This window comes from Nyctibius grandis, chromosome 11, assembly GCF_013368605.1.
Source record: "Nyctibius grandis isolate bNycGra1 chromosome 11, bNycGra1.pri, whole genome shotgun sequence".
In the NCBI taxonomy this organism is placed as follows: domain Eukaryota; kingdom Metazoa; phylum Chordata; class Aves; order Nyctibiiformes; family Nyctibiidae; genus Nyctibius; species Nyctibius grandis.
The window spans coordinates 1,367,641-1,387,064 of NC_090668.1; the positions used below are offsets into that span (position 1 = coordinate 1,367,641).

Consider the following 19,424-nt stretch of genomic DNA (forward strand, 5'->3'; position numbering starts at 1 on the left):
GCAATTAAAGAGAAATCAGGGGCTGGGGGGCCCGGCGGGGGCCGGGGGGGCTGCGGCCAGCGCTCGCTGACCCGTGGTTGTCAATATGAGCGATGGTGGCACCGGGGGACAGGTTGGGGGGGGCTGTGACAAAGGGGGCATGTCCCCAGGGTCCCCCAGCAGCTCGGTGTCGGGGTCTCCCCAGTCCCACTGGTGCCATCCCAGTGGCCCAGCCGTGGGGACCAGTTGGCTGCGGGGGGTGTTTCACCACCCTGATGGTGCTGGAGAAGGGACACGTCAGGGGCTGGGGACACCGTGGGGACCAGCCGCGTCCCCAGCCCTCCTCCTGCCCCCCCAAAACCCCCAGGCGTGGGGCACAGAGGACGGGGCACCCAGCGTGTCCCAGTGCGACGGGGTGCTCTGGAGATGGACAGAGCCCCTCACCTGGCTCCCTGCCTCAGTTTCCCCAGCCCAGGGCTGCTCCCCCGGCGAGGACGCAGGCGAGGGGGGGACGCTGCAGTGGCACAGATGGGCTCAAGCATCCCCAGCCAGCGGGGAGGGGACGGCCCCAACCCTGCTGTCCCCCGGGAGCCAGCCCCCCTGTTCCGCACGGGAGCCGTTCCAGCGTGGCTGCTGGCCCACTGGGCTGCGAGCCCAGAGTCGCTCCCGGTCGCCTCCGGCCCTGGGGAGCTGGCAGCAATGCCCAGGCGTCCCCCTCCCGAGAGCAGGGCTGGGGACACCCGGGAGCTGGGGGACTCTGGGGACGGTCCCTGGTTAGGGGAGACGTCTCCATCGCGTGCAGGGGACAGTGGGTGACACCCCAGCCCTGCATCGGCCCCAGTGAAGCCAGGGTGTCCCCACAGCTCAGCGGGGACCCCGTCACCAGAGCTCTCCGGAAAAGAGGGAGTGCAACACCAGGGGATGTCCTGGGTGGGCTTGGGGTGTCTTGAGTGGGTTCAGGGTGTCCTGGGTGGGCTCAGGGGTGGCCTGGGTGGGCTTGGGGTGTCCTGGGTGGGTTCAGGGTTGTCCTGGGTGGGCTCATGGGTGTCCTGGGTGGGCTTGGGGTGTTCTGGATGGGCTCAGGGGTGTCCTGGGTGGGCTTGGGGTATCTTGGGTGGGTTCAGGGTGTCCTGGGTGGGCTCAGGGGTGTCGTGGGTGGGCTCATGGGTGTCCTGGGTGAGCTTGGGGTGTTCTGGATGGGCTCAGGGGTGTCCTGGGTGGTCTTGGGGTGTCTTGAGTGGGTTCAGGGTGTCCTGGGTGGGTTCAGGGGTGTCCTGGGTGGGCTCAGGGGTGTCCTGGGTTGGCTCGGGGATGTCTTGGGTGGGCTTGGAGATGTCCTGGGTGGGATTGGGGTGCCTTGAGTGGGTTCAGGGTGTCCTGGGTGGGCTCAGGGGTGTCCTGAGTGCGCTCATGGGTGTCCTGGGTGAGCTTGGGGTGTTCTGGATGGGCTCAGGGGTGTCCTGGGTGGGCTTGGGGTGTCCTGGGTGGGTTCAGGGTTGTCCTGGGTGGGCTCAGGGTTGTCCTGGGTGGGCTCGGAGATGTCCTGGGTGGGCTCAGGGGTGTCCTGGGTGGGCTCAGCAGCACGAACCTGGCTGCTGAGGAGCAGGACCCAGCCCACCGCTCCCCCTTCCCCGTGTCACCCCGCTGCCCCTGGGCACTGTCACCCCCCGGGGGGGCTGCGGGTGCGGTGGGGCGGGGGCAGCGCTGGTGGCATCCCCGGGCCGGGGCTGCCCCCTGCTGGTGGGAACCTGGGCAGCCCCCGGCCCCCCCCCCCCGGGGGTCCCCCGGCCCCCTCAGGGTGCTGGGGGTGGCACCACAGAGCGGGGGGACGCAGAGACCCCCGAGGGGGCAGGGGAGGTGAGAGCCTAGACCCCTCCACCGGGTAGGGCTGGAGGTGGCACGGCCGGGGGGTGCTGGGCAGGTCCGGGGGGGCCAGGACGTGGGGTACAGCACAGCCCTGGGGTGACAGGATGGATTTGGGGGGTCAGGACATGGGGTACAGCCCCAGGACTTTGGGGTGGGCATCGCCCTGTGCACCGCACACCCCCACACCCCTGGGTGCCACCTCGCAGCAGCCCCCAGGCTACCCCCACCGCTGCCTGCGGCCACCTCTGTCCCCCTAAACCCTCAGGGCGGGGGCAAAGGGCCCGTGTGGGCACGGTGAGGGGGGTCCTGGCCTCTTGGGGTCTGCCCGGAGCCTGCCCCGATGTCCCCAGGGGCTCTCGGGTCCCGCTGCCCCCAGCCAGGCTCTGCAGGAGGAGGAGGAGGAGGAAGATGCCTTGGCACAGGCGATGACACTGCTGCCTGGACAGCAACCACGGGCCCCAGATGTTGAGCTGCGGGCACGGCTTTGCCCGTTTGGCACCGTCCTCGCCCAGCTGCCGCCCCGCTCTCCTCGGGGCTCCGCAGCCGGGGCCACCGTGTCCCCCCCCGGAGCATCCCTGGATGGTCCCTCGGGATGCAGCACCTGGGCCAGCTTGGCCCTGACCCAAGCGTGGAGACTTGCCAGTGGCCCCGTGGGGGCTGCACAGAGCTGTGCCAAGGGCAGAGGGGCCCGGGCACGTCGGTGGGCACCGGGATGCAGCCCAGGGGTGGCTTTGCTGGGGGGGACGGGCACCGGGGTCAGAGCAGGGTGTCCCCAAGGATGCCCAGCCTCCCCATGGGGAAAGCGTTGCTCTTTGCAGGGAACGTGGATTTTCTGAGGATTTACCAATCCATTAATTAGTTTATGAGCTCGAATTAATTAGAAATGGGTCCCCTGATGCCACCTGCCTGCTCCTCGAAGGGACAGAGAGCCAAAGACCCTCTGCGAGCTGGCACCACGTCCGTGCCCACCTCCCACCTCCAGCTGCGTCAGATCCAGAAATAAAACCGCCCTGACCCCTCAGAGCTGTGGATGGAGGTTGCTCCCCAGCTCCAGTATCCCCCAGTGCCTCCCACTCCACGCACTGGGCACCCCACAGTCTTTTGGGGTCACCAGCTCCCAGGTGGCAACACCCAGCTGGGGACCTGCTGCCCCCGAGCATCCTCACTCAGGGGGTTTCTGCTCAGCCAAAAACGGGTCCCTTAATTTTAAGGTCAATTCTGGAGCTTTAGGGCCATTGCCCTGTGGATCACAGCGCCCAGGAGGGCTCTGCTAGGCTGAGTTTAATTTAATCTTTAATTTAATTGCTCCATCCCCAGCAAATCCATCGCTAATAACGCACCAACCCACTGCGGGGGCGAGGAGCTGCCAGGGGTGACTTGTGCCGAGGAGCTGCCACCACCCAGCTCTCGGCATCTCCACCAAGAGCCTTTTCCTGGAGAAAAAGCTTTAAAAAGCTGTTATTTAAGATGAGATTTCTCTCACCTGCGGGGGGAAGGCGGGGGTGGCCGCTGCAGTTGTCACCGCAGACGTTTATGCACCCCCAGCGCGTCTCTGGGCCAGCTCGGAGGTGGAATTGGCCACGAGAGCTCTGATGTGCTTCGCACCTTTTCCCTGGGAAACTGTGCATAAAAAAAATGCTTTATTTACTCAAAAAGCTGCCCAGAAACGGCAGGAGGGAGGTGGTGGTGAGATGTGTGCAGCTGCTGGGCGAGGGGAGGAGGAGGAGGCAGCTCTTCGCGCCGGAATGGGACATACTGGGTATATTGGGGGGGAAAACCATTAATTTAGGGCATCCCACCACCGGTGGAGAGAGGAGACGGGGCGGTCGTGGGCGACCAGGTTTTGTCCATCCTCTCCTCTTCTCACTGGTCTCCCAAGCTGGAAACCAGTAAGCACTGGTTCAGTGCTGGGTTTGGGGGGGACAGCCGAGAGCTGCACCCCACGGAGCCCTTCTCAAGCCCCCCCCAGGCTCGTCCCGGGTGGAGCCATGTCTCCCTGGTGGAGCTTCTCCCTCCCCAGCCGCGTCCCTCAGCTCTGCCAGTATCCTCCCCATCACCACGGCAACCCAGACCCCCCCCACCATCACCACCACCACCCACCAGTGGGATTTTGGCAGAGCCAGGGGTGTCAGAGCTGCAAATCCAACACCCCGGCCCCCGCAGAACCTCCGTGGGGGTGGGGGGGAGCAGGGACAGCAGCATTTGGGACTGGGGGCTGTGGTCAGGGTGTCCATGAGGAGACCCCCCCCCCCAGGGCTGGTGGTGACCCCCCCAGTGATGAGCGAAGGTAAAGGGGTGGAAGCCCCGTGGAGGACAGAAGATGCTGGATGTGGCAGGGGTGGCCAGCCTGTCCCCCGGCCACCCAGCGTCACCTCGTGTGCCAGCCCTGCTCACACCCACTGGGACACCCCAGAGCATCATCGTCCCTGTGCTGGAGGTGGGGACACTGAGCTGGGGACCCCCGTGGGGACACTGAGCTGGGGACCCCCGTGGGGACATCATGCTGTCCCCTCTCCTCACAGACGGAGGTCAGGAAGGGGGTGGGAAGAGCCCTGGGAGGTGACGAGCTCCACTAACGAGGGGCAGAGCACCTGGCATGGGGAATGGGAGCCTGGGGACAGAGAGGTCTTGTGGGTTGGGGTCTGGGGGGGTCTGTGTGGGCTCTAAGGCACAGCTGGGCACAGCTGGGGCTGGGGTGGGCAGCTGTGGGGTGGTGCCCATGCTGGGTAAGGACGGCAGACTGTAGGGCTGGTGGGTGTGTGGGACCACCATGCCCAGGATGGGTCCTTGGGGCTGCGCTGGCACCAGTCCCCCTCCCCGGGGCACCCGGATCATGGGAAGCAGCTGCCCCCACCCGGCAGCAGGGTCCGACCCTGGGCTAGCGCAGAGCGGGGCTGGGCTCGGACGCTCGGGCAAACACCAGCAGGACCCGGGAGGCAGCAGCTGGGGGTGGTTTATTGGGAGCTTCAGTCCGGGGGGCGAGATGAGCGTGGGGTGAGCTGGGAGTCAGGCAGAGCGGAGTCAGGGATGCTCGGAGGGGGGACGGGGACGCATCCTGCTCCCCAGGGAGTATCCTGGCACCGGGGGCAAGTCCAGCGAGGGAGACCAAACCACACCAGGGATGGGAGGGAGCTGGTCCTGGGTCTTCCCCTGCACCAAAACTTGCTCTGAGGCGGCTCGCCCAGCCCAGCGCTGGCTCCGGACCAGCCGCTGTGACACACGGGGATGGGGAGGTCCCTGGTGTGGGAGCAGGGGAGGGTTGAGGGGGTGGTGGGAAGGTTGGGTGGGATAATGGGGAGGTTTGGTGGGATCGTGGGGGGTTGGTGGGATCAGGGGAGGTTGGGTGGGATGGTGGGGTGGTAGGCTGGCATGGTGGGGAGGTTGGGTGGGATCAGGGGAGGTTTGGTGGGATCGTGGGGAGGTTTGGTGGGATCAGGGGAGGTTTGGTGGGGTGGTGGGGAGGTTTTGTGGGATCAGGGGAGGTTTGGTGGGATGGTGGGGAGGTGGGGTGGGATCAGGGAAGGTTGGGTGGGATGGTGGAGAGGTTTGGTGGGATAATGGGGAGGTTGGATGGGATGGTGGGGAGGTTGGGTGGGATGGTGGGGAGATGGGGTGGGATGATGGGGAGGTTTGGGTGGGATAATGGGGAGGTTGGGTGGGATGGTGGTGAGGTTTGGGTGCTCAGTGCTCAGGGCAGGAGCAGAGCAGGAGCCTGGCACGGTCCTGGGCAGTGATGGGAGGTGGGGAGGGGGCTCCCAGTGCCTCCAGGAGAGCATCTCCCCCCCCAGCCCCCAGCCCTGGAGCTGCATCCCTGCCAGTCTCGGGACACCCCGTGTCCCCAGGCTCCCCCAGAAAGATGGGACTTACTGTGCCGGCTGCGCGCTGGTCACCTGCAAGAGAGAAAACACCCAAGAGGTGACACCTGGGCTGGTCCCACCACCCCACCCTCACGGGAGCACCCAGCCAGCCCCCCCAGCACCCACCCCACCACAGCCCCCTGACCACGTCAGAGCCCCCCTGTCCCCCACCGCTGCCCCTTCCCCGCTCACCCAAACAAGCCGGAGCTCAGACCCTTCACCAGTTCGTCCAGTAAGTTAATGACCAGGACCAGTAGCCCCCTCTCAGACCTCTCGGTTTCCGCAGCATCTGCGGGATCAGGCGGGGCTACCCACGCACCCCGACGTGCCACTAACAGGGTGCTCCTCACCCCCCCCCCATGGTACCTCCCTCCCACCCACCCAAACCGGTGGCCCTGACACCCAGCATGTCTTGACCCTTGTGCTGACCCCCCGGCCAAGGCCACCAGCCCCTTCCCCTGCCCCTCTTGCCGTGGGGTTTGCGGGGAGCCGGGGGGGCTCAGACTCCCCTGCCCTGGGGAGAGGAGGGGGTGCAGGAGCATCCTCACCCCCTGGGACCACCCCCACCCTCGCAACAAGAGCCAAACCCCAAAGATTCGCCGTTCCCTGGGGGGCTCGGGGTCTTTGGGGGGGGGTCCCACCCCTCTGCCTCGCAGCCCTCCCACCCACCACCCCGGGGGAGCGGGATTCCCACGTGGGACCCCCGAACTCACCGGAGCTTGCGGAATCCATCTCGGGAGCTGCAGGAGGAGGAGAGACCCGTCACCCACCCCGGGAGGGTGTTGGGACCCCCTGCCATGCCCAGGACACCCCCCCCCCCTCCTGCACCCCACCGGGGACCACCCCGGTGCCACCCCGTGCCCCCCACTCACAGGCAGTGGCCAGGCTGCAGGCGAGCCCGGCCAGCAGCAGCACGACGACGCAGAGCTTCAGCATCCTGGAGGGGTTCGGGAGCCACCAGGGATGAGCCGGGGTCGGGCTCTGTCCCCTTATAAAGGCAGCGGGTGACACACGGGATTTTCCAGGTGTGGGAAGATGCCCGTCCCCGGGCACCCGGCCAGGGGTGGGATTAGCCTGGATTAGCCCTGCAGCCCCTCAGGGCAGCACGGCCGGCCCCGCTGCCAGCCCCAAGAGCACCCAAACCAGCCCTGGCCCTGTTCCCTGGCCCTGCTGCCAACCCCAACAGCACCCAAACCAGCCCCAAGAGCACCCAAACCAGCCCTGGCCCCATTCCCTGGCCCCGCTGCCAGCCCCAAGAGCAGACAAACCAACCCCAAGAGCACCCAAACCAGCCCCAAGAGCACCCAAACCAGCCTCAAGAGCACCCAAACCAGCCTCAAGAGCACCCAAACCCACACCAAGAGCACCCAAACCAGCCCCAAGAGCACCCAAACCAGCCCTGGCCCCGTTCCCTGGCCCCGCTGCCAGCCCCAAGAGCACCCAAACCAACCCCAAGAGCACCCAAACCAGCCCTGGCCCCGTTCCCTGGCCCCGCTGCCAGCCCCAAGAGCACCCAAACCAACCCCAAGAGCACCCAAACCAGCCCTGGCCCCGTTCCCTGGCCCCGCTGCCAGCCCCAAGAGCACCCAAACCAACCCCAAGAGTACCCAAACCGACCCCAAGAGCACCCAAACCAACCCCAAGAGCACCCAAACCAACACCAAGAGCACCCAAACCAGCCCCAAGAGCACCCAAACCAGCCCCAGGAGCACCCAAACCAACCCCAAGAGCACCCAAACCAGGCCCAAGAGCACCCAAACCACCCCGAGAGAACCCAAACCAGCCCCAGGAGCACCCAAACCAACCCCAAGAGCACTCAAACCAACTCCAAGAGCACCCAAACCATCCCCGAGAGCACCCAAACCAGCCCCAAGAGCACCCAAACCAGTCCTGGCCCCGGGGGTGATGCTGGGGGATGGATGGGGAGCTGCTGGGGGGCAATGGGGAGCTGCTGGGGGGTGACCCCAAGCTCAGAGGAGAGGGCGTGCACCCATTTGCACCCATAAATCCCCATCCCTGGTCCTAGGCAGAACCTTCAGCACCTCTTGGCTTCGGAAATGGGATAAATCCGGGGGATTTTCCACAAGATTCTCCTGCCAGGGCCCGAGGGAGGATTTGTGCTGCGTATCCGGGTTCATCCCCGGTGGGAGGAGGAGGGAGAGGAGAACCTCAGAGCACCCAAGGTGGGATTTCAGGCACCAAAGGAAGGATTTCAGGTACCCAAGGTGGGATTTCAGGCACCCGAGGTGGGATTTCAGGCACCAAGGTGGGATTTCAGGCTCCAAGGTGGGATTTCAGGTACCCAAGGTGGGATTTCAAACACCTGAGATGCGATTTCAGGCTCCAAGGTGGGATTTCAGGCACCCAAGGTGGGATTCAGGCACCCAAGGTGGGATTCAGGTACCTGAGGTGGGATTTCAGGCACCAAGGAGGGATTTCAGGCACCCAAGGTGGGATTTCAGGCACCAAGGTGGGATTTCAGGCACCCAAGGTGGGATTTCAGGTACCCAAGGTGGGATTTCAGGCACCAAGGTGGGATTTCAGGCTCCTGAGATGGGATTTCAGGTGCTTGAGGTGGGATTTCAGGCTCCTGAGGTGGGATTTCACGTACCCAAGGTGGGATTTCAACCTGGTCCCAGTCTGGTTCCTTCAAGCACTGTCAGGATGGGGCTGGCTGTGGGTGTCCCCAGGGATGGGTGACCTGGTCCTGAGCTCCGGCCATTCTCCACCAGAGCCAAGGGACCAGGAAGGTGCTGGGGGGTCACTGCCAGAGCTCACAGGAGCCTCCAGGTTTGGGGGGTCCCCATGGACCCCTCTGCAGAGACCGAGGAGGAGGAGGAGGATAAAGCGCAGCCCTGGGCAACCCGAACCAGCCCCACCAGGTTGGTACCATCCTGCTGTGGGACCCCGAGCAGGACGGGCCGTGGGAGCCAACCTGGGTGCCCGAGGGGCCGTGGGGCTAATCCGGGCTAATCCAGGCTAATCTGGGCTAATCTGGGTTTTGGCTGCTCTCCACAGGGAAGCCCCGGGGTCTGTTTGTCCATCAGGACTTGACTTTTCCGGGAGCTCCAGCGCCAGCGCCCTGGGGCTGGTGCCACCCTGGCACCCGGGAGCGGAGGGTCAGGGACCCCCGTTGGGGTGGGCAGCCAGGATGGGATGGTGAGAGCCCGAGGAGGATGGTGACCATGGTGGCTCCTTCTTGAGGTCACGGGGCTCTGCCCTGAGGTGACCTGTCCCTGTCCCCTGGGTAGCCCTGGACCCTTTCCCCCTGGGTAGACCTGGACCCTGAACTTGTGGCTTGTGGCCACTTTGGGGTGACCCCCACGGGAGGCTGCTGGGGTGCCCAGCCAGCACCCAGCACCCTCCACCACCCGATTCGGGGCCGTGCCCACATCCTCTGGGCCAAGAGCCACTGACACAGCTGCCTGTGCCCCGCTCCAGTCCCCACCCCAGGGCTTGCACCCCAGGTGGGCCACGCGTGTCCATGGGGCCACCACGGGTCCCCAGCCCACCCGTGAGCCCCTGGGCAGGGGTGGGGTGGTGCAGGGGGGGCTGTGGGGCAGGAACCCACCAGACTGGGGGCACCACGGGTCCCCAGCCCACCCGTGAGACCCTGGGCAGGGGTGGGGTGGTGCAGGGGGGGCTGTGGGGCAGGAACCCCCCCAGACTGGGGTCACCTCCTCTGTCCCCAGGGAGGACCCGGAGCTGAGTGGATCCCACCAGCTCAGACCCCTCTGGGGCACTGGGAGGGCTCGTGCCGGGGGTCTGCACCCCAAGGGGGTGCGTGGGGCCGGGTCACCCATCACACAGCCACCACTGTCCCTTGGGGAACTTTATTTCCAGCGTGGTCCCAGCTCTGCCCACCAAACCCCCGTCCTAGTGTTACAGGCGTGACCGGCCGGGGCCAAAGTGCAAACGATGTCCCCAAGGGCCTGGCACGGGGGACACGTCCCCAGGGCTGCCACAGCCCCAGAGCTGGCGGGGGGGGACAGGGGGGACAGGGGAAACGCGTGTCCCTTGGGGCAAAAGTCCTGAGTCAAAAGGTTTTCTGTGCCAAACACGCACACGTGCACCCACACATGCACCCACACGTGCACACACACACACGTGCACCCACACGTGCACACCCACACACACACGTGTACACACAGTGCTCAGCCCTCGGCTGAGGGTGGTCTCCGTGTCCAAAACGCATCAGTACGGTCCAGCCAGCACCCAGCCGTGGCTTATCCTGGTGCTGGGGCAAGCCCACGTCCCTCTGCGGTGGCCTCAGGTCCCTCTGCGGTGGCCTCAGGTCCCTCTGCAGTGGCCTCAAGTCCCTCTGCGGTAGCCTCGAGTCCCTCTGTGGTGACCCCAGGCCCCTCTACAGTGGCCTCAGGTCCCTCTGCAGCAGCCTTGGGTCCCTCTGTGGTAGTCCCAGGTCCCTCTGCGGTGGTCCCAGGTCCCTCTGTGGTGGCCTCGGGTCCCTCTGCAGTGGCCTCAGGTCCCTCTGTAGTGGCCTCAGGTCCCTCTGTGGTGACCCCAGGTCCCTCTACAGTGGCCTCAGGTCCCTCTGCAGTGACCTCAGGTCCCTTGCAGTGGCCTCGGGTCCCTCTGCAGTGGCCTCATGTCCCTCTGTGGTGGCCTCAGGTCCCTCTGCGGTGGTCCCAGGTCCCTCTGTGGTGGCCTCAGGTCCCTCTGCAGTGGCCTCAGGTCCCTCTGTGGTGACCCCAGGTCCCTCTACAGTGGCCTCAGGTCCCTCTGCGATGGTTCCAGGTCCCTCTGCGGTGGCCTCGTGTCCCTCTGCAGTGGCCTCGGGTCCCTCTGCAGTGGCCCTAGATCCCTCTGTGGTGGTCCCAGGTCCCTCTGCAGTGGCCTCAGGTCCCTCTGAGGTCATTCCAGGTCCCTCTGTGGTGGCCTCAGGCCGTCTGGTCGGTGCCCTGGAGCCGGGCAGCGGGCACCTGGCCGGGCACCGGCTCCTCCACGAAGCCGCTGCTGTCGGACTGCCCGCTGCTGGCGTGCAGCATGAGGGCTGGAGCAGGGGGGGGACACATGGGGACACATGGGGACACCCGCCGGGCTGGCAGCCCCTCTGCCCCCTCCCCAGGGGGGTGGGAAACCCTACGACTCACCTCTCCGGATGCCAGCGGAGGGATGGAGGGACTGGCCGGCTTCCTCGCGGGCATCACCACCATCCTCCTCCTCCTCCTCCTCCTCGCTGGCACTGGGCACCTGCAGGCGGGACGCAGCGGGGCTGGGTGAGGGGCTGGGTGAGTGTTAAGGTGGGTGAGGGTGTGGGTGCCCCTCACCCCGGCTCCGTTTGAAGCTCTTCAAACCTTAAGAGCCTGGGGACACCCTGGGGACACTCTGGGGACACTCTGGGGACACCCCCGGGACACCCCGGGGACATTTCCCCCTCCAGCTCCTTCCCACCCACCCCGGCTCACCCGGCATCACCCACCAGCCCCAGGCACCCAGCCCCCTCCAGCCCCCCCACCCTCTGTGCCCATCACCCTGGCATCGCCCCTCACCTCCTCCATCTCGAAGGAGTCCGTGGGCTCCTGCCAGCCGGGCCGGGGGGGTGATGGGCGCTTCCCAGGGGGATTCAGCCCTGCCCCATCACCCCACTGCCCGGCGTCCCTCCGGGGCACCCCCCGACGCCGTGCCCACCTCCGCCGAGCCCGGTGGCCTCCAGCCCTTGGCGTGTCCAAGTGTGTCCCAGTGGGGTTCAGGGGGTCACTCGGGTGGCACCCCCAGGACCCTGCCTTCCTCCCGGGGGGGGTCCCCCAGGAGCCGAAGCTGGAGTCCTCCTCAGCCCCCAGCCCCTCTGGGCGCTCGGGGGTGACCCACACCCCACCAGCGTGAAGGGCCAGGGGACCCAGCGTTGGGGACGAGGTGACATTGGCCCACGTGGTGCCCAGCCAGTGGTCCCCTGTGCCAGCCTGTCCTGCTCCCACCGGGCACAGAGCACCCCCGTCCCCCTGAGCCCCCCCCACGGTGCTGTCACCACTCCCCTGACCATGGGGCCAGCACCACTCCGGGCGTCCCCACGCAGCACCCACCGGCGTCCCCACCGGGGCTGGTGGCCTTGGGGATGGGTCCTGCTCCCCCCCGTCCCCTCCCGAGCCCTCGAGGGCATCGTCCGGGTCGAACCCACCCCTCTCCCTCCGCGCCCGCTCCAGCACCTCCTGCACCACCTTGCCCAGGGCGCTGGGCTGGCTGGGGGGCACAGCGGGCACCCGGCTGGTCCCCCACGGGCTGTCCTCGTCCCATGGGGACGTGTAGAGGCACATGGTGGCCACGGCCCTTCTCAGGCGCTCGGTGGGTGTGAGGGCACGGGGCTGGGCGGGGGGGACGGGGACGAGGGGACAAGCCCGGGCGAGGTGGGACGGGGAGATGCGGGGGACGGGGGTCCGGGACACGTAGGAGTAGAGGCAGAAGAAAGCGTCGGCGGTGACAGCCAGCGCCTGGACCTGCTGGAAGCGACCTGGGGGGTGGGAGGAGATGGGGAGGGGGTGGTCAGGGGGGGCTGTGGGGTGAGGGGTGCTCGGTGTGTGGGGGAAACTGAGGCACGAGAGCATCGCTCGCAGTACCCCAAAGAGCAAAGCCCAGTGGGCGCTGGGGGGGGTCCCACCCCTATATATCGGGGGGTCACGGGTGGGGGGGGCTTGGGGACCCTCGTGTCACTCACTGGCCAGCGCCAGGCAGGGATCCTCCATCTCCAGGCGCCGCACCTGGGCCCGGAGGAAGAGTTGGACGTCGATGCCGTGGGCGCGGGAGGGGGCGGCGAAGAAGCGCGGGGGGACGCGGGCCACGGCCCCCGGCTCGCTCCGCACGAAGCCCAGGTTGTAGAGAACCTCCTCGGCGTCCTCCTGCCACCACTCCAGCACCTCCGCGATGCTGCAGCCCCACGTCAGCCCCACGGGGACCAGGGTCACAAGGGGGTGACCTAAACCCCCCCACCCCAGAGACCCCCGGACCTACCTGGAGCTGGTCTTGGCGGTGAGGCTGGAGGGGGCACTGGATGCCACGCTGTGCCCCAGGCTGAGGGGCTTGTCCCTGCGGTGGGGAGGGGGACAGGGCTGAGCGAGAGGGGGGCCCCCAGGGGGACCCCAGACCCCTGGGAGACCCTGGAGACCCCCAGCATGGTGCAGGGGGAGGGTGCCACCACCCTGCTCTGCCAGCCTGGCCAAGGGGCTCCTGGAGGGACCAGTGTGATGTCGGGCATGGGACCAGCCCCCAGCCCCCCCGCCAGCCTCCCCCAGGACCCCAAACTCACCTGCCCGTGGCCTTGTCGCTCCCCGGGAGCAGCAGAGCTGGGAAAAGGGGGCAGAGAGGTGGCAGGGAGTGAGGTGGGACGTTTTGGGGACAGTCCCCCACTCGCCACCCTGGGTCACAGCCCGGAGCCTGGGGGGTCGCAGAGCTTGGGGACAGCTCAGCCCCGGCGAAACCCTCCCGGAGGAAAACTGCCGAGGGTGGGTGGCCCCCGGGTCTGTCCCCATCCCCTCTGCCCCCCCCAGGGCAGCTCTGCCCATGGGGTGACAGTGTCACCGCGGGAGGGGACACCCTGGGGTGGCCGGTACCTTCCGCTCCCAGCGTCAGGTCATCCTCGAAGCTCGTCCCGTTGCTCCCGCACCCTGCGAGAGAGCAAAGCCCTGCGAGGTGTGGGGACACCCAGGGCTGGGGACAGGGCTCAGGGTCCTTGGACACCTCCCTGCCCGTCACCCGTGGGCTGGGTGGGCTTTGGGGACACACGGGGACCACCAGCCTCAGCACCACAGGAGCCCACGTACCGTAGGGACCTGGCAAGCCTGGATCCTCCGGCGGGACCTCCACGGCCACCCTGCACCAGAGCAGGACCCCCCGTCACACCCCCTGTCACACCTCCCTGTCCCCCCCCGTCCCCATCCCGGGGAGCTGGAGGTGGGACAGGGGACCCGAGCGTGGTGGGGACAGGGACGAGGATGATGGGGCGCAGGGTGAGTGCAAGGAGACGGCGGCTGGGCTTGCAGGGGGGTGCGCCACGGTGGGGTGCTCAGGAGGGGACCCCCCACCCCAGGGACCCCCCACCCCTGGGAGACCCTGGAGACCCCCAGCATGGCGCAGGGGGAGGGTGCCACCACCCTGCTCTGCCAGCCTGGCCAAGGGGCTCCTGGAGGGACCTGTGTGATGGCGGGCATGGGACCAGCATCCCACACCAGGGAGAAGGGAGGGGGGGGACACCCATGCCACCATCCCGCTGTCACCCACGCCCCCGCCTGGGGACACACGCCTGGGATTGGCACCCCCGGGCTGCCCCCCGCTCACCCACACTCCTGCAGCCACGTCTCGATCTTGCTGGAGGGGCTCCCTGGGGGGGGCGAGGGACAGAAACACCCCTGAGCTGACCCAGCAGAGGGGACCCCCCCTCCCACCTGCACCCCGGGGTCCCCCCGACCTTCGAGGAAGACGTCATCCAGGTGTGGCGGCTCGGGGACGTCCTGCATGGTGGCCACCTCCTCCTCCTCCAGCGCCGTGGGCCGCCAGCTCCGGCTCTGCCGTGCCCACGCGCGGCGCTTGGCCCACGACGAGGGGCTCAGCACCGAGGGCCCCTCCATGGCCGCGGTGCCAGGTGGGCCAGGGGGCACCCTGCAGGGACACGAGGGCTGGGAACACTGGGGGGGGTCTCCTCCAGCTCCTGCCCGTGGGGTGGGACCATTGGGTGGGTGCAGGGTGGGCGGTGGGCACCCCAGGGGTGCTCTGCCCCCATCCTGGGTGCCTGCTGCGCCGAGGGGCTGGAGCATCCCAGTCCAACCATCACCCACATCCCAGTCCAACCATCACCCACAGCACCAGCATCCCAGTCCAGCCATCACCCACAGCACCCACATCCCAGTCCAACCATCACCCACATCCCAGTCCAGCCATCACCCACAGCACCCACATCCCAGTCCAGCCATCACCCGCAGCACCCGCATCCCAGTCCAGCCATCACCCACATCCCAGTCCAACCATCACCCACAGCACCCACATCCCAGTCCAACCATCACCCACAGCACCCGCATCCCAGTCCAGCCATCACCCACAGCACCCGCATCCCAGTCCAGCCATCACCCACAGCACTCACATCCCAGTCCAACCATCACCCACATCCCAGTCCAGCCATCACCCACAGCACCCGCCTGGGCCCCTCCGTGATGCTCAGAGCTGGGACGTCACCTCCGGGCGCGGGGCTGGGGGTGCTGGGGGGGGTCAGGGTGGCAGCCGAGCTCTTCACCGAGGCCACAGCCAGCCCACCCCGGGCACGTGGCTGTCCCCATCCCAGCACGCCCAGGAGATGCCACCACCACCCCGTGGGAGCACCAACGGCCCCCGGTACCCCCAGGGTGACCCGGCCCCGGGGGCAAAGGGGCTTGGCAGAGCCCAGCGAGGGGCTGTGGCCCGTGGGACCGTGGAGGGGGGGGACCAAGGCAGGGCCCCTTCATTCTGCCACGTCCTGGGGCACCCCAGCCCCTTCCTGGGGCACCCCAGCCCCGTCCCAGTGCATCCCAGCCCCATCCCGGTGCATCCCAGCCCCATCCTGGTGCATCCCAGCCCCATCCTAGGGCACCCCAGCCCTGTCCCAGCACATCCCAGCCCCGTCCCAGCACATCCCAGCCCCGTCCCAGCACATCCCAGCTCCATCCTGGCACACCCCAGCCCCGTCCCAGTGCATCCCAGCCCCATCCTGGCGCATCCCAACCCCATCCTGGGGCACCCCAGCCCTGTCCCAGTGCATACCAGCCCCATCCTGGCGCATCCCAGCCCCATCCCAGCACATCCCAGCCCCATCCCAGTGCATCCCAGCCCCGTCCTGATGTACCCCAGCCCCATCCCCAGCCCCCCCCAGCCCCGACCCCCCTTGTCCCCACTGGTCCCCACTCCCCGTCCCTTTGCTGCCAGGAGGGCATCGTCCCTCCCGGGTGCCCGGAGCCCCCATCACCCCCACGGCCCCATCTCCTCCCCACCAAACCTGGGTCCATCCACCTCCAGCTCTTCCGCCCTCCATCCCTGCAGCCCCCAGTGCCCCCCCTCCCACCCCTACACCCCCTCCTGGGGCAAAACCACCCCCAAACCCCTCTAAAACTCACGGGCGCGGGGGGCAGCGGGGCAGCCCCGGCGAGCGCTGCCTATCCCTGGCGAGGGGCCATCGCCCGTGGCGTCCCGCCGCCCCAGTGGCATCTGTCGTCAGCGAGGGGGGAGGAAACTCGTCTGTTTTGAAGAGGAAATTAAAAAAATCAACAGCGAAACCCTCAAACGTTGACCCACATCCGCCGCCGCGACAGGGGAAACGATGAGCTGCCGACGTGGGCGAGGGGGGCTAATAATAGCCCGGGGGGCCAATGGAGCCACCTGAGTGGCCCTGGGCATGGGCGAGAGGGCAGCCACCTGCTGGAGGGGGTCCCTGCACCCAGCCTGCTCCGAGGGTGGCTGTGACACCCCGATGGGGGGTCCCGAGGTGGCCTTGGGGGGTCCCAAGGTGTCTTTCGGGGGTCTGAGGTGTCCTTGAGGGGTCCCGAGGTGTCCTTGGGGGGTCCCAAGGTGTCCTCGGGGGGTCCCGAGGTGTCTTTGGGGGGTCTGAGGTGTCCTTGAGGGGTCCCGAGGTGTCCTCGGGGGATCCCAAGGTGTCTTTGGGAGGTCTAGAGGTGTCCTCAGGGGGACCCAAGGTGTCCTTGGGGGGTCCCGAGGTGTCTTTGGGAGGTCCCAAGGTGTCCTCAGGGGGTCCCAAGGTGTCCTCAGGAGGTCACAAGGTGCCCTTGAGGGGTCCCAATGTGTCCTTGGGAGGTCCCAAGGTGCCCTCAGGGGTCCCGAGGTGTCTTTGGGGGGTCCTGAGGTGACTTCAGGGGGTCCCAAGGTGTCCTCGGGGGGTCCTGAGGTGGCCTTGGAGGGTCTGAGGTGTCCTTGGGGGGTCCGAGGTGTCCTCGGGGGGTCCCGAGGTGTCCTCAAGGGGACCCAAGGTGTCCTCAGGGGGTCCTGAGGTGTCCTTGGGGGGGTTCTGACGCGGGGACAGCACTCACCTCCAGCGGGGACATCACGGCCACCGAGGTGACATCCCTGGTCCCTCACCGGTGCCTCCACGTCCCCCCGGAGCCGGGTGCCAGCGCTGGTGGCAGCCGGGCACTGCCCAGCCACGAGCCCGTCAAAAAAGGCAAAGCAGCTCCGGGATGGGACGGGGGGGACACGGGGGGGACAAGGGGGGGACGGGGGGGGACAGGGGATATTTTTAGCCCGCGAGTGTTTGTGGCTAAAGCCCTGAATTAGCCCTTCCCTCGGCCCGCCCCGGGGTGTCGGGGGGGTCCGGGTGCCCCGTCCCACCCAGCACCCGCCACCCCGCAGGGTCTGGGGGGGGCCGCGGAGCCCAAGGGCCAGGGGACATCGGGGGTGGTGGCCAAGGGACCCCGGGTGCCACCAGGGCCTGAATGGGGGGATTGCTGGTGCTGGTGGCAGCTGGGGGACTCCCAGTTTAACCATGATGGGGCCACAGCTGGATGGGGGAGGGATGGGGGCACAGCTGGATGGGGGCTGGGATGGGGGCACAGCTGTATGGGGATGGGATGGGGGCAGAGTGGGATGGGGCCACAGCTGGATGGGGGGACTGGGGGGACACTGGGGGGGCTGAGGGGACACTGCAGGGGGCTGGGGGGACACTGGGGGGGCTGGGGTGACACTGGGGAGGCTGGGGGGAACACTGGGGGGGCTGGGGGGACACTGGGGGGGCTGGGGTGACACTGGGGAGGCTGGGGGGAACACTGGGGGGGCTGGGGGGACACTGGGGAGGCTGGGGGGAACACTGGGGGGGGCTGGGGGGAATACTGGGGGGGCTGGGGGGACACTGGGGGGGCTGGGGGGACACTGGGAGGGGCTGGGGGGACACTGGGGGGGCTGGGAGGACACTGGGAGGGGCTGGGGGGGACACTGGGGAGGCTGGGGGGACACTGGGGGGGTTGGGGGGACACTGGGAGGGGCTGGGGGGACACTGTGGGGGGCTGGGGGGACACTGGGGGGGTTGGGGGGGACACTGGGGGGCTGGGGGGATACTGGGGGGGGCTGGGGGGACACTGGGGGAGCTGGGGGGGACACTGGGGAGGCTGGGGGAACACTGGGGGGGCTGGGGGGACACTGGGGGAGCTGGGGGGGACACTGGGGAGGCTGAGGGGACACTGGGGGGGCTGGGGGGACACTGGGGGGGCTGAGGGGACACTGGGAGGACTGGGGGGACACTGGGAGGGGCTGAGGGGACACTGGGGAGGCTGGGGGGAACACTGGGAGGGGCTGGGGGGACACTGGGAGGGGCTGAGGAGACACTGGGGGGGGCTGGGGGGAACACTGGGAGGGGCTGGAAGGGACACTGGGGAGGCTGGGGGGGACACTGGGGGGAGCTGGGGGGACACTGGGGGGGGCTGGGGGGGACACTGGGGAGGCTGGGGGGACACTGCGGGGGGCTGGGGGGACACTGGGGGGAGCTGGGGGGACACTGGGGGGGCTGGGGCGACACTGGGGGGGCTGGGGGGACACTGGGGGGGTTGGGGGGACACTGGGGAGGCTGGGGGGGGACACTGGGGGGGCTGAGGGGACACTGGGGGGCTGGGGGGACACTGGGGGGGCTGAGGGGACACTGGGAGGGGCTGGGGGGACACTGCAGGGGGCTGAGGGGACACTGGGGGGGCTGGGGGGACACTGGGAGGGGCTGAGGGGGACACTGGGGAGGCTGGGGGGACACTGGGGGGAGCTGGGGGGGACACTGGGGAGGCTGAGGGGACACTGGGGGGGCTGGGGGGACACTGGGGAGGCTGGGGGGGACACTGGGGGGAGCTGGGGGGACACTGGGGGGGCTGGGGGGAACACTGGGGAGGCTGGGGGGGACACTGGGGGGGCTGGGGGGAACACTGGGGGGGGCTGGGGGGAACACTGGGGAGGCTGGGGGGGACACTGGGGGGAGCTGGGGGGGACACTGGGGAGGCTGGGGGGAACACTGGGGGGAGCTGGGGGGACACTGTGGGGGGCTGGGGGGACACTGGGGAGCCTGGGGGGAACACTGGGGGGGCTGGGGGGAACACTGGGAGGGACTGGGGGGAACACTGGGGGGGCTGGGGGGACACTGGGGGAGCTGGGGGGGACACTGGGGAGGCTGGGGGGAACACTGGGGGAGCTGGGGGGACACTGCGGGGGGCTGGGGGGACACTGGGAGGGGCTGGGGGGGACACTGGGGGGCTGGGGGGACACTGGGGGGGGCTGGGGGGACACTGGGAGGGGCTGGGGGGAACACTGGGGAGGCTGGGGGGGACACTGGGGGGAGCTGGGGGGACACTGGGGGGGGATGGGGGGACACTGGGGGGCTGGGGGGACACTGCGGGGGGCTGGGGGGACACTGGGGGGGCTGGGGGGACACTGGGAGGGGGCTGGGGGGGACACTGGGGGGGCTGGAGGGGACACTGGGGGGCTGGGGGGACACTGGGGGGGGCTGGGGGGACACTGGGGAGGCTGAGGGGACACTGGGGGGGCTGGGGGGACACTGGGGGGGGCTGGGGGGGACACCAGCACAAGGCAGCTCTTCAGCGAGTGCTTTTTGCATCAATAATTCACGCGGCTGCGTCACGGCCAAGCAGGGCACGGGGACACGGCCCTGGGGAGCCGCCGGCGTGGGGGGGTCCTGGGGGGGGTCCTGGGGGGGTCCTGAGGGGGTCCTGGGGGGGTCCTGGGGGGTCCTGGGGGGGTCCTGGGGGG

The 19,424-nt window shown here is 68.5% G+C and overlaps 1 protein-coding gene across 1 annotated transcript; it reads right to left on the bottom strand.

The window, feature by feature from the left end:
- Positions 1-10,600: 10,600 nt before the first annotated feature.
- On the bottom strand, positions 10,601-14,278 carry TESPA1 (thymocyte expressed, positive selection associated 1). Its single transcript, XM_068410696.1, has 11 exons — positions 14,119-14,278; positions 13,989-14,031; positions 13,475-13,524; positions 13,265-13,318; positions 12,961-12,997; positions 12,666-12,740; positions 12,373-12,581; positions 11,744-12,168; positions 11,213-11,242; positions 10,814-10,913; positions 10,601-10,713 (listed from the first exon to the last, which is right to left on the bottom strand). The coding sequence occupies exons 1-11, from the start codon at positions 14,276-14,278 to the stop codon at positions 10,601-10,603; spliced, it is 1,296 nt and encodes a 431-aa protein (XP_068266797.1).
- Between the last annotated feature and the right edge of the window lie 5,146 nt (positions 14,279-19,424).